The following is a 14,003-nucleotide window of genomic DNA, read 5'->3' as shown; positions in this document are numbered from 1 at the left end:
GCAAACAGCTGATAGTAACTGGAATGAACCCTGCTAGTAGACAGCTTCCTCCTCACCCCTGTCGGCCTCTCGGCTGCCGATGCCTTTCCTCTGTGTCGCTTTGGCCTCCTCTCCCTCTGGATGGGGAGCGAGTTCGGCTTCTGGGGCTGCTGGAGCTTCTCACGCCTATGGAAGCCCTGCGCTGGCCCTGGAGAAATACACCATGTCTCATACAAATGTGTGTCAAAGTAGAGTCAATGTCTTATAACTACACATCAGCAGAACGAAAGCAACATCAGCAACACGTGTCTAATATCAGACAGATCCTCAGAGGAGAATCCACATTATCGTTCCCAGTACCTGTGCTGGATTGGGATTGGTTGTAGCCTTGTTGGGTGGGGCTAGAGGGTCAGACTGGGACATGGTGTTATCGCTATTAGCACGCAGCAGAGGGTGGGCATGAAGGGAGGGGAGAGGCAGGGTGACGGAGCTCTCTTTTCGCCTGGGAACATACTTCGGTGATTCCAAAAAGGGCACTGATGATAGGAGGGTGGGGCATTAGAGGTGATGAAAGAGAGGGAGGGTAGGGGGATTGGAAGTAATGGGATGAAAGGGAGGGAGAAATCAGGTAGATTGTTAGGGAATAAAGAGGGAGATTGGTGTGCTAATAAATGATAGTCCAGAGGGTACAAAGAGAAGATGTTGGGAGCTGATGGTAACACGTTTAACCCCCTCAGTGGAGACTAGTCTTTAAGAAAGCTTACCGATGTCTGAATCTTTGTGGTTTTTGATGATTTCCCCGAGTTCAAAGTGACCACACATTATAGCTAACTGCAAAAAGGAAAAACAACATGAGATGATTTTTGTGGTAACTGGTAGTCATCGCTTATAATTACTTTATTGTGTAGTCTCATTTTCCTTTTTTTCAGTCAAATGCTCCTCCGCTTTGAAAACATGACAAAAATGCACGCTGTTGAGTTCCTTACCTGGAAAGGAGTCTGGCCATGCTTGTTCTTGGCCTCCTTATTTGCTCCCCTGTAGAGAAGAACGCGGACGCAGCTCTCCTGATCATCCAGACAGGAAAAAGTGACACCAGCAGCAGGAAAATCAAGACAACTGCAGTTTCATATAAGGGATCTGTTTTCACTTGCCTTATTGTACAGGGCACAGATGTGTAGCGCAGTATTCCCTGAGGCATTTTGAGACGAGGTATCTGCCCCGTAAAACAGCAGATGCTCCAAGTGTTGGGCGAAGCCGTTCTGGCACGCCTTTCAACATGGAGAGTGTGAAAGAAAAACCCAGAGATTGTCAGATAAATTAAAGTGAGGAGGATGATTTCATATTGGACTGTATCAGTACAAAATGGGGAAAGGGTGAAAGCTATTGTTAAAGAGATAGAAGAACAAAGAAAGGGAAATAATATGTCTTACATCCACATTTAGATACACAATTACTCATAATTACATTGCACCATGTTGGAAAAGAAAGGAAACAAAACACAGTTGAATAACAGAAATTAGCCCTCAGCAGCCTGTGAGGATTCCTCATATTATTCTGGAGACTAAAATATCACAAAGATATAGGAAATAAAGAAAGAAAACAAATCAAACAGACTTGCAGTACAAGTACAAGTTTACTAGAATATTGGGAAAACAAATGTTGGCAAATGCACCCATTTCTGCAGTGAGAAGGAGATCATGTGAAATGTTCTTTCTATTCAGGATATTCTTCATATGACCCAAATTTAAACAGGTTTTTACTGAAGTCAGTAGTCACCAATTTTATCTATTTATGTTATATATCATATCACAACTGAACTTCTTTGCTTCGGGAAGGCTGATGAGATGGGAAGATGAAGGGTACCTTGTGTATTTCTTCCATTCCAAACTCCTCTTCATCCCTGGACTATGGAAAGAAAAGAGGAGGAGAGAAAGAAGAGAAAATGGAGAGATGAGTGAGGAAGGCACAGAGGGGAGGGAGGGTAAGAAACCTTTGAGACTAAGGATGACGGACAATGACATAATCCACAAAGAGTCTCATCTTTGTGCTCTTCTCCCTTCCCAGCACCTGACTATATCTCTCCCTCCCCCAGTCAACTCAGGGACTGCACACACGTCACTTCTCCTATGGGATAGAGTGTATAGAGATGTTAACCATCCCTTGTGTTTCGTCTTATACTTCGTGCTGTACTGTCTGATGTACTGTCTGATGTACTGTCTGTGTTGTACTGCTTGTTGTCCTGCCTGTGTTGTCCTGCCTGTGTTGTCCTGCCTGTGTTGTACTGCCTGTTGTACTGTCTACCGTGGGTCAGAGAGGACTGCAATTTCATCTGTGCTGTATGTCGTGCATATATGGTACTTTGACAATAAAGCTGACTTTGACTTAGACTTTGACAGAGGAATGCTGGTGCGTTGCTGAAGTGGACACAGAGACAAAGACCAGGATGATTGAGATTAAAAACAAACAAACATTTTTTCTAAAGATTAATATGAATCTATAGTGTGTAAGTGTCTTCAGGTACCTGATGGGACTCGTCCCAGCCATTCTCATTTCTTGTCCCCAGTCTTGCCCTGTAGTACAGCAGGGTCTCACAGCAGGAAGTGTCGCCCCCTGTCAGTACGGTGTGGTACAGCGGGGTCAGGCCACAGCGGTCTTTGTAGTTCGGAGACGCTCCGAGGGACAGGAGAACCTGGTTGGACAAAAACGACAAAAAAAAAGCTTCAATGATTTGAATCTTGTAATAATTTAATGTGGGTTGAGGGTCTGTGGTCCTCATGCATGCCTCCTTACCAGCAGCCCAGCGTGATTGTGAACCCGGACAGCTTTGTGCACCGGCGTCAAGCCATCTCTGTTTCTGAAATCCAGATGAGCCCCACCCTGAACCAGCACCCTGATCCCCTCCCCCGGGAGGCCATACTGCACAGCCAACGACAGTGGGGTCTCTAGTTGACGGACGTGGCGGGTAAAGAGGAGTAAATGAAAATGTGATGGTTTTATAGGAACATATCATCACTTCAAATAATGGAACTGTACACCTCTGTGAAAATGTATTTTCCACAGTGGAATTAATCACATAGTTTTTGGTAAACTCACCTCCACTCTCAGGGTCATGAAAGTTTGGATCAAGGCCCTTATCAAGGACTTTTGCCATTTTTTCTATCGCACCGGTCTGAATGTAATCCATGAACTTCTTCAGACTGGCCTGAGTGGGAGGAGAGGGAGATGTCACAGATGTCACTGAGTGGATATGAATACCGTTCACCAGCAATGCTTCACAGACAAAAGAAAAATACCTTTGTGCTGAGTTTGGAGAGAGCCTTTTCATCCAGATTTGTCTGCTTGTAAACTCTGGTTTTGTACCTAAACTGAGAACCAGAAAAAGATATGTGTGAAAAATATGAATCATCACACTGCAACACATTTCAGTTTACCGACGCTAAAGCATACAGAAGAAAAAAAAAATGTCTTTGTGCTATAAATCAGGACTTCAGATAGTGTTTTACATTATGAAATGGAATTTTTTTTGTTTGAATCTTTTCATTATTTGTGAAAATAATTTTTACAAGAACCCTGACTTTTATTAAATGCAGTAACTCTCTCCATTTCCAGCATTTGCTCAACTGATAATCGTGAAAGCGTCTTCCTGATCAGAGCAAAATATATATTTGTTTATATATATACAAATATATATATACAAAATATATTTGTTTGAATATGAAATATACATATACTCAACAAATATAAAAACGTAGCATATTGGTTTTTGCTTCCATTTTAGATGAGGTGAAGTAAATGATCCGCGACCTGCATTAGCGGATTAAGCTTGGAAAATGAATGAATGAATGAAGTAAATGATTGAAGACCGTGTCTGTCCATACACTATGTTCACAAATTTTCTTAAAGCTGCATTAGTGAGCATTTACTCTTGATTCAGAAAGTCCATCCACCTCTCAGGTGTAGCATTATCAAGATGCTGATTGAAGAACATCATTATTACCCAAAAGGCCACGCTATTACCACAAAATATATACCAGAAACATCACAAGTTACAAGAGAGTTGGTAACTGGCATTCTAACAGCAGAAATATTTGATTTTCAAAGCGTGTTTCTTTTTTTGTTTGTGTGTGTATATAGGTACATTATATAGAGGCAACAGCTCAGACATATCATCTCGAGTTTTGCCACGGATGTAAGTAAGGTCATGTTTGAGTGCTGGGTTTTTCATAAGGTCCTCTCAGCTCATCCACTCTTACCGCCGCTACACCAGCAGAGGGCGCTGTGAGATAATTATTCATCAGCAGGGCAGAAGTCCGTTTATAGGGGCTCACCTCTCAGACAGGGACGTATGGTATCACTTATAGATGACATACTGATGAAAAAATAAAGGAATAAGGAATCCCTGAGCTTCACACTTTTGTCAATATTATGTGTAACTCATTTACTTTATTTAATGTGGTAATAACAAGTCATCTTTGAGAAATGAATTCTAAGAGCCCTGAAAGGAATGAAAACCATTCTAGCAGAAAAGGACATGAGTTGTTGGAGCTGCTGTAGTTTCTGCTTGGTGATATTTGGTGATGAAAACAAAGTTTAAGTTTATTCTTTAGAAGATCCAATGAATCCTTCAAGAACTTCAAAAACAAAAATGCATACAACCCACAAATATCAACTGCAGCTATAAAACTTTTACTTTCACATCATTTCCAGCTCCGTACCTCCAGGTAAGGCACCCCTCTCTCGAAGGACTGTGAGTGATATCTTAGTGGACGCTCCTCCTCCAGGAACTTGGCGTCCCGTCCTTCTCCAGCCGGCTGGAAGAGGCCGTAGTTGTAGACGTCCCACAGGGACTCGCTGAGGGAGCAGATGATCTGCTGCTTGGCGCTCCACACCGTGCTGTCCAGGTCAAACTGTAGACACCTCTGACAGACACAGAGAGGTGGGATGTGATTATGTTCTGCTGCAGACATTATCAGTGGGGGAAGAACTCCTACAACCACAAGTACTACTTTATAGACTGGAGGGCTGTTTGATTTAAAGCGGTTCATTATACCCTGCTGTGAGATCTTCAAACACTATCATTAATAAAAAAAAATCAACACAAAGACACCCTCATTCATATTTGTACCATTTTCCAATTAATCCATTGTTGGGTCATACAGTTATCAATATATTTTGGGACTGGTTTGAGTGTATTATATTTTCTTGAGTTTCCATGGTAACAGCTTAAAACATAAGAATAGAGCGAGGATCATTTCCTAGGCACATTTTGTACCGGTTATCCACAGCATCATTTTGCTATTTCTTTACAAGTGACACATAAACTAAACATGCTCATATTCAGTTTGCTGCAGGGATATAGCATCATCTAAAGACTTGATTTAAGCTTTAAAAGGGTTTTCCAGGCAATCAAAGAGTTCAGAATCTTCTATTGAGAAATTTTTAATTGGAGAATATGGTTTTCATTAGATAGAAAAGGCAAGACTAACTGTAGAATTTAAAGTAACTTGTAATTAAAGCTATTAGATGAAAATACGTTTGCCTGAAATTTAGTCTGAGGAGAGAGCTGTGGTAAATGGACTGACATCTCTCCACTGGAAATGATAGAATCACTATTTGTTGATGGGAAAGCACAAATTAAAGAACTCCTCACCCCATGAGACAAAACAAAAGTAATAAAATCCTGCTGCGTTGAAAACATTCACAACATGGGTGGTGGGTTGTCCTGAAAACACGGGCAGTTCACTGGAGGCAGTTGGATTTTATAAAGCATCTTTACAAGCTTTGAGCGTCAAACATATTTAATTTACATTGAAATTATGCAGAATGTAGTTTTGTTCATGTTAAATATTTGTCCAGTGGAATTTCTTTGCTAACGATCCATCACATTGCATGATAGTTTTATCATCAGTGGGTCAATGATGAGTGCATGAGAGTGTGGTGTCTGCAGAATATGAATGTATTACTTTGAATAATTAATCATCTTCCACTTTCATGGAAATACGACAACCTACACTGTCCTTGTTGTCAGCGCTCTTAAGACATTAACTCAGGTCTCGCAAAGCTCTAATTTGTTTTCTCTCTACCTCTTCTCTGTTGAAGGCAGTATAGAGTCTGTATAGGGATATGCATATATTCCCACTCTATTCATTCCTTCCCTGATCTCTGCATGCATAATGTCAGATTTGCACCACAATCTGGAAGCAAAAGATCAAATGAGTGTGTAGAGATAACAGTCTGCGCCGCTGTATCTGTGCAGTAGATACAGCTCACAATGACAAAGTAGCTCAAAAAATTACAATTAACTAGATTTCGCTGCTCGTGACCCCAAATTATTCTCTTTTATTTGATTTCTTTGTTGCTGTTGTTGTTGTTTTTGTGTTTTTATTTTCATAAACGGCCACAATGAGAGGTCTTCAGTATTGGGGGCTGGAGTGGGGGGGGGTCTGAATGGAATGGATACCTCTATGTTACTGTTACATATCAGAGAGCTGTGAGTGAAATTTCACAGCTCAGAACACTTCTTTGTCCCCTACCCCACCCACAGCAGCCACCCCCCACTAGGTTGCACTATGTGATGATGTAGCCAACTCTATTGGCATGGCAACCAGTTCATTAATGAAGGCAGGCACCCGTTGCCGTAGCAATGTCTTGGGGGGGTCTCATGGAGGTAAACCACATAATCGGTGGTAGAGGGGGGGGATCAAGTGGCTAAACTCAATTTAGCTATACTGTATATTACAGAGACACTTGTATCTTCATTGTTCTGTTTCATCCAATCAAGGACTTCTTTATGGTTGCGCTTCACTGTGTTCCATCAGTTATGTCGATACACGTATCTTCTTTACTTTTTTTAGTCACCATTTTGGTTCTAATAAAATTAATTTCCCATCATTGTCTTTACCTGCTCCTCTAATATTTACCACCCCTCCTCTACCTGCCTTTAGTTCAGCCCAATAAATTTTAATCTGCAGGGTCTGGGGATGTTTCAGCGGTGTGCACAGATGAATATGATGCCTGTGGCTAAGACTCAGGTTCAGCAGTGATGGATTGTATATATTCCTTTCTTTGCATTGTCACTTACTTCCCCAGGTCTCCCCAAACTCATTAAAAACCTTAGATAATTAGCAATTACTGTTATATAGAGGGCAGATTAGTTGACATGTATAACAACCATTATGTTCAGGGAGTTGAAAATGGAGTGAGGAAGATGGAGGAAGAAACTGCAATGTGACACCCATTTTCACCTAATATTGCATGTGTGGGCCGACCAATTCTCACCTGACGCTACTGCTATGAGTGTGAATTGATACTGACTACAGTTTCAGGAACCACACATAAACATAGCGGCTCTGAGGCAGATGCTTACATAGTGGTGTTGACTTAACATGCCTGCCCTCACAGGAGGCTCAACACAAGTCAAGCACAGTATTTTCTTATATTTCCTTTTAGGACCTGGGCTTGGGAAATAATAGGAATAAATAGTCTTTGAAATAAGAGATGTATCTACAAATTTAACAGATTTAAAACAGATGTGGGCCCGCATTTTGGTAAAATCTGTTTCACTGTAGTAAAAATATTAAGGAAACAATTTTGAATCCTTTCAGGTTCTCTCAAAACACTTAGAGCGTATAATGGGCAGCATAATAAAGAACGAATACAGCAACCAGTCTATCACTTATCACATGGTGCGATTCTGGATAGGCTTCACTTAGGACAGCCTAGTGAGGACGTGAACTGTATAAGTTAACAAATGTAAAAGTTTGGACTCTACTTGAACAAAGTTCAGAACAATTAAAGTTTATATTGGTCACATGCTGAATGCCCTAACACTTAAGTGACACAAGTGCTTCCATTTTCTTTTTCCTTTGTTAAATTCTGTAGTCAAAATGAAGTTCTTTCTCATTACTACTAATATCACCCTGTTTGAACTACCTTGTCATCTGGAAAGGCCTCCAGTCTGTTACCTCTTTGCATAAATTACTTTTTAAAATAGATTACTAGACATTAAACTGTCTTTTGCGGGTAACATTTATGAGATTTAGACTGTTTATATAGCAGCAAAGAACCATTTGCGTGGTAAAACTGTAGAGGAATAACATCGTCTTAGCTCTAGGATGATGTCACCCTCCCTCTGTTTGCTGTGTCTCTCTTCCCGCCCCACCGCCGTTTTCAACATGGCAGCCTGATGAGAAATGTCCTCATATTAGAGTAACACTAGCAGGATGCTGATCCATATTTGCTCAGCACTGCCTAATTTTAAAGTTTGATCTCAGCTTTGCAAGTAGTGTTTGTTCAGATGCCCCTGTCTTTTACTTCCTGCAGCTTTACTGAGTAAATGACATGTATGTTTGTTTTGGCTTGACATGCTGGTGCTGTAGTGGAAAATCTAGAAGCACTGAGTAAAATATACTTCAATTTTCATTATAAATATGAGGAATTGGCCTATGTGATGCATCATTTGTCATCCGCCTTGTTGTTTCTGACGAGAACAAACACCTACTGTTTGTTTGATGTCTGGAATTCCCACACGAAACACCATCATGGTCAGGAAAGTGTCTTCCAGAGGAGACACGGCGGTCATGCTGCGCTCCATGAGGGCCCTTCTCTTCTGATGTGCATCCAGGCCCTGGTGATGGGGCTGGTGATTGACTGTGATGACATGATGTTGCTTATTGGTCACATGATGATGTAATGTAGCTTGACTGGTCATGTATGTGACACCCCGGTTGCCCAGGTTACCTGGCCTCAGCGGTCGGTCTGCTCTCTGTCTACCAACCACAATGGCCGCTGGTTTCATCACCTCGCCACCTTTCCCATCCCAAGATTGTCGTCCTCCCGTCATTTCGTCCTCCTCCGGACCCTCTAACCCTCCATTCTCTGTGTCACGTCCACCTTCCACATGATGGTTTCCTCCTCCCTGCTCCTCTTCCTCCTCCTCATCCTCCTCATCTTTGTCATCCTGACCGGGATAAAAGTGCTTGTTATTTCCCAGCATCCTTTTCGGTGCAGGGGTCACTGCAGAGAGGGCTGAGTGACATAGCTGTCATGGAGACTAAACATGGCTATCCCATGACACTGGCTTCATCCTTAGAATCATGCTGTGGAAAACAGGCAGAGAAGCAAACTTTGGTCATTTAACTTCAATCACTTCATGAGCAGATTTAGTTTGTGTGTATTTCAGACACATTAAAAGACATGTGCGTTAATAGGCAAACTAGCCACTGGCAATACTAATAAGTCCACATGTGTGAGTGAGCACAGAAATGGTCCACATTTTCCATTTAGCCACTGGGAATGCGTCTGGGAATAGCAGGCTGATGAAAGAAAGCTATATATAAACTGTGATTTTGCATCGCATATTCTTTGCAGTAGAGTTAGAAATACATTTTGTTCCACACAAGGTCATGATCATTTGTGTTTTTGCAATAATTGAGCTAATAGTCATCTAAGGGAAAAGCTACACATTAGCACTAAATATGAACCTCCTGAAGGAGAATTCCACCCGTGATAATGCTGACATTATTCTGTGATGTGCTGCTGACAACCTCTGGAAAAGTCAGCCATTCTAAATAGGTGCAGTTATTTTAAAAAAAAAAAAAGAATGTCTGGAAGCAACCTGGAAGCCAAATAAATTGTGATTCATTAGCACAAGCAAAGTTGTTGAGAACAAACCATGAGTTTGTGGTTTAACTGTTGTGTAGAAAGCAAAGACCCCAGAGATTTATGATCTGTTTTTGTCACAACTTGTAATCTTTTCCAACCATTATAAGAACCACTAAAAGAACAGAAGTATTAAATATGATTCTAAGAAAACACATGAGGAGACTTCATCTGCATTACAGGCATATTTTCAGAATATTTCAGATTCATTTCTTCATTAATTTTCTTGCAGACCAGACAATCAATAATTGATTATTTTCCTGCAGGGAGAAGAAAATTCCTCACGAGGAAACAAGCCCAGAAATAAAACCTGAATGATCATCAGCTGTTTCAATACAGTCCTAAAGAGTCCTAAAGGGTTTTATCTCTAAGATGGTTTCATTGCTTTTCATAATTGGTGTTCTAGTGTCTGTATACTTTCTGTCCCACTAGAGAGTCATTGATTGATTTGGACCGTTGACTGAACAATGCAGGAAATCTCTCACTGTCTCAGCGGTGAGCTGCTGCTCTGTTTATCACATGAGTTAGAAATATGAGAATATCAGAACACGGATCAATGAAACACCACATAAGACTTGGAGACACGACTCAAACTAGGACACTCGTTCACTCACTCGCTAACATAAAAAGACCCAGATATTATGGGTGAGGTATGTGTGGGTGAGGACATGGTGGCATTGTTGGTTCAAGGAATATTATGCGATCCATCACTTTGGACAGTTTCTATTGGTGACCAAGGACAACAACGTCTCTCTGGAACAGCTTTCCTGTAATTGATGTAAATAGCAAAGTAGACACGCAAAATTCAAGAGTAAAAGATCCAACATAAACATGATGAATCAGTCATTGAGAATATTTGGCATAATGTAAGAAGAGGACTCTAACTGCATAGCTGAAATTGTTTTTGTAAATATGTACAGTATATGAGTCAGCCCTAATTTTCCTCACAACGCATGGAAGAAACAAATATCTAATATGAAGATGGAGAAATGGATGATCCTGAAAACATCTGGTTAAAGTTAGGCTCAGGTTTAGGCCTTGGGTTCAGGAAAGGTGAGGAATCAGATGTAAGAGGGCAAATATGAGACACTGAGCAAGATATGATATAAACAAACAAACAAAAAACCCATGACTTTGAGCTGTGCATGGTTATATCTGCTGAAGGTCACTGCAGCTTTTGAATGCCATAAACATAATTATAAAGTGTCTGAAAGAGTGACCAGATTTATGCAAAAAAACAAATAAATCCAAGTCTGGTCTGTTCATGTCATAAAGGAAAGTCTGCTGGTGGAGTTTTTCTGGAAGGAAGAGGGAAGAGGCATGGGGTGGGGTGGGGGGTGATTCCCCAAGACACCCCGAGAGTGACAGGATGGGCTCTTTCAACATCCATCCAGCCATCCATCAGCTTTATGAGAGCTCAGCAGTTCATTTACTAATGGGCTAAAAAGTACATTCTGAACAGTAGCTGTGAGAAATGCCGCTCATTCTTACCCCCCCCCCCCCCGGCCATTATTATGAAGCTGAAAACCTTTTTAATCAGAAACTGACAATGAGTGGCATGTTAACAGCATATTTTGCTGATTAACGCCATCATTCACAGAAGGGCTATATACTGTATATGGAGCCTCATCAAATATTGAACAGCATTGAGTCAATGCCAGATATGGAACTAGAAGGACAAGCTGGGAGAATGAGGAGCCTAATAATGGGAAAGTAAACATAAAAGAGAAAGGTGAGGAGAGCTACAGTTTGCATAAAACAGAATGAATATTGATTGACAATAAGATGGTGCAGGGATGAGAGCAGGTGGAGCAAGAAGTCAGAAAAGTTTGTTTTTTATATCCTATCATGCAACTTCTACACTCTGTTGCCAACAATGCCTCAAACTGAGTCGGTTTCCTGCTCGGCTCTCATGCCTCAACAGCGACCATCATCTCTACCAGAGTTGAAATAATTCTTTCCCTCTGGAAAATGTTGGTGGCAGAGAAAATTCATTCCCCTCTGCTGAGAAAGTGTTTCTGTATTATCTCAGAGGCAGGAAATAAAAAATGTTCCCCTCTACTCCTCTTGTACATTGATCTACAACATGATATAACATGTAATCTGATTATTTTCAGTCTGAGTGTAGTCTGAAATTAGAGGGGTACAGTCAGAAACACACAGCCAGCTCTTTGCTTCAGATAGAAATAAAGCTTTCATTTTGAAAGTTGTTTTTAGCAGCAGTTGGGAATCTCCTAATGATCCGTGTGGACAGAATAAATGTTCACACCGATCAAAAAAAATGTTCATCTGAGTCTCAATACTCTCTTATAATTGTACACATGTTGTGCTGTATTAAGTAATTTTAGAAATGTTTATTTTTAGTCCAAATGCTGGCTGCAAACAAAGTTTGATGCAACAGGTTAACATTACTGTAATCATCTCTATCTATCTATCTATCTATCTATCTATCTATCTATCTATCTATCTATCTATCTATCTATCTATCTATCTATCTATCTATCTATCTATCTATCTATCTATCTATCTATCTATCTATCTATCTATCTATCTATCTATCTATCTATCTATCTATCTATCTATCTATCTATCTATCTATCTATCTATCTATCTATCTATCTATCTATCTATCTATCTGTCTATCATCAATACAATACAATGATGTCATAACACCTAACTTGAATTTTAACAGTTTCTAGGTCCTGCAAAGCAGCAAACTGGGGAAAAAATCTTTGAAAGAGAGACATCTGAAGATTTTTTCCTCAGTTGCCAAGTCAGTCTCCTCATGGGAGGCCAATCCCCTAGCATGGCTTCCGACTATTAGGAATCATGTGGAGACACAAATAGAAGATTTGGATAGATCTGGCTGATGTGGATCGACAGGCGGTGAGGAAATAGAATGACAGATGAAGAATGGAGAACTGATTGATGATGGTAATGATGACAGAGATGGATGGGCTCCTTGTAGAAGAGGAAAGATGGAGGGAGAGGTTTCAGAGAAAGGTGACTGGTCACTCGTCTTTATTCATCTTTGAATTTTCTGAACATCTTGTTTTTTCCAGAAAAGTTGCAGCAATGACATTGGAGCTCATTTGTTTGCTTTAATTCCCAATAAACAAAACATTATGTATTCGTCAACGGCAATGTAAATTATGCACAAAGCAGTTAATCCATGGGAGTTTGATGTGGCATTCACATATTTTAAATGATAGTTATCTTCTGTTAAATAAAACATCTCTCTCACTATATGCATTAGTCTGTTTGACTGCATCGTCTCTGGAACAGTCTCAGGTGAACATCCCCGACTGTCATCTCACCTCACATTTGCTTTCCCTCCTATTGTCAATGTTTTTCTTTATCTTGATCTCTCAATCACCTACTCTCTCCCTATGTAGGCCAGAGCATGTGTCTAGATATATTTTCAGTGGATGGGTCCCCAGAAAGTAGAATTGGAGATCATCCAAGGAACAGATTGTCCCACTTTTATGTCCTGTGAAAGTGGAGCGGCCAAGTTCTGTCCTCTATATCCCTCTCTTTCACTGGGTCTCCACCCTTCAGCCTCGTTCATGCTGCCAGTGATGAGGAACCATTAAAGACATGCTAGACCTACATCTGCAGCGTATAGATGGTGCGGTATGAGTCACCAAACTGATGGGAGAGGGCACTAATTCACATGAATGGCATATCACCAGCATCAGGTCTGAGGGTGTGACACAGTCATGGGTTGATGAGGGAAGCTGGGGTATGATAAATCGGTACCCTATATAGTATCACGGATTAAAGTGATGTACAAAGGATTCTGTGATGGGCTAATTTCTCCAAGATCTATGATCTAAAATATGAAAGTAAGCATTACATGTATTGATTTGTGTGCGTTCCTGTTAGGCTAGTGAAATTTGGCATTTCCAACAGTTAATTACGCGTATGCCTGATGCAATCAGATCAATGCTGGGGCTTCATTGAATTAATTTTACAAGAAGATAACATAAGCATTCCATTCACACACACTCCATCTCACTATCCCCTCCCCAAAGATGCTGGCATTTCCCTCAAGGGGGGAGGGAAGCCTCCGTTGCAGCGCCAGCAGGGGTCTGTTGTATGTATATCTGATGCTAATCAAACATAAAACAATAACCATGCTAATCAGTAATTAAGTTGATGTATGAAATAATTACTCCCAGCTCTCCATTTGAAAGAAAGGATGACTTTTTTTTTTAAAGAAAAGGGGCCACGGCTTAATTTACAGATTCAAACCCACTCATCTGATGCTCCAATCATGTGTGTGTGCCCTATGCATACATGATCACACACACACATTCCAGAGCTTGACTGTTTAGGCATCAACCCAGCACATCTGTCATGGA

The 14,003-nt window shown here is 40.7% G+C and overlaps 1 protein-coding gene across 1 annotated transcript in view; it reads right to left on the bottom strand.

Annotated features, from left to right (window-relative positions):
- LOC137588662 (SH3 and multiple ankyrin repeat domains protein 1-like) overlaps positions 1 to 14,003 on the bottom strand; it is a 34,694-nt gene that overhangs the window by 16,963 nt on the left and 3,728 nt on the right. The window contains exons 2-14 of the mRNA XM_068305856.1: positions 8,719 to 9,077; positions 8,480 to 8,628; positions 4,695 to 4,898; positions 3,273 to 3,344; positions 3,073 to 3,181; positions 2,770 to 2,921; positions 2,501 to 2,668; positions 1,843 to 1,884; positions 1,131 to 1,247; positions 966 to 1,043; positions 744 to 810; positions 340 to 515; positions 57 to 187 (exon numbers count right to left, since the gene is read on the bottom strand). Of these exons, the coding sequence (XP_068161957.1) occupies positions 57 to 187; positions 340 to 515; positions 744 to 810; positions 966 to 1,043; positions 1,131 to 1,247; positions 1,843 to 1,884; positions 2,501 to 2,668; positions 2,770 to 2,921; positions 3,073 to 3,181; positions 3,273 to 3,344; positions 4,695 to 4,898; positions 8,480 to 8,628; positions 8,719 to 8,974 (1,721 nt within the window). The 5' untranslated portion in view covers positions 8,975 to 9,077. The remainder of the gene's footprint in view (positions 1 to 56; positions 188 to 339; positions 516 to 743; positions 811 to 965; positions 1,044 to 1,130; positions 1,248 to 1,842; positions 1,885 to 2,500; positions 2,669 to 2,769; positions 2,922 to 3,072; positions 3,182 to 3,272; positions 3,345 to 4,694; positions 4,899 to 8,479; positions 8,629 to 8,718; positions 9,078 to 14,003) is intronic.

The sequence above is a fragment of the Antennarius striatus genome, chromosome 21 (genome assembly GCF_040054535.1).
Source record: "Antennarius striatus isolate MH-2024 chromosome 21, ASM4005453v1, whole genome shotgun sequence".
Classification (NCBI taxonomy): Eukaryota; Metazoa; Chordata; class Actinopteri; order Lophiiformes; family Antennariidae; genus Antennarius; species Antennarius striatus.
The sequence above is the reverse complement of the archived record's forward strand: the minus strand, read 5'-3'. Positions and strand labels throughout refer to the sequence as shown.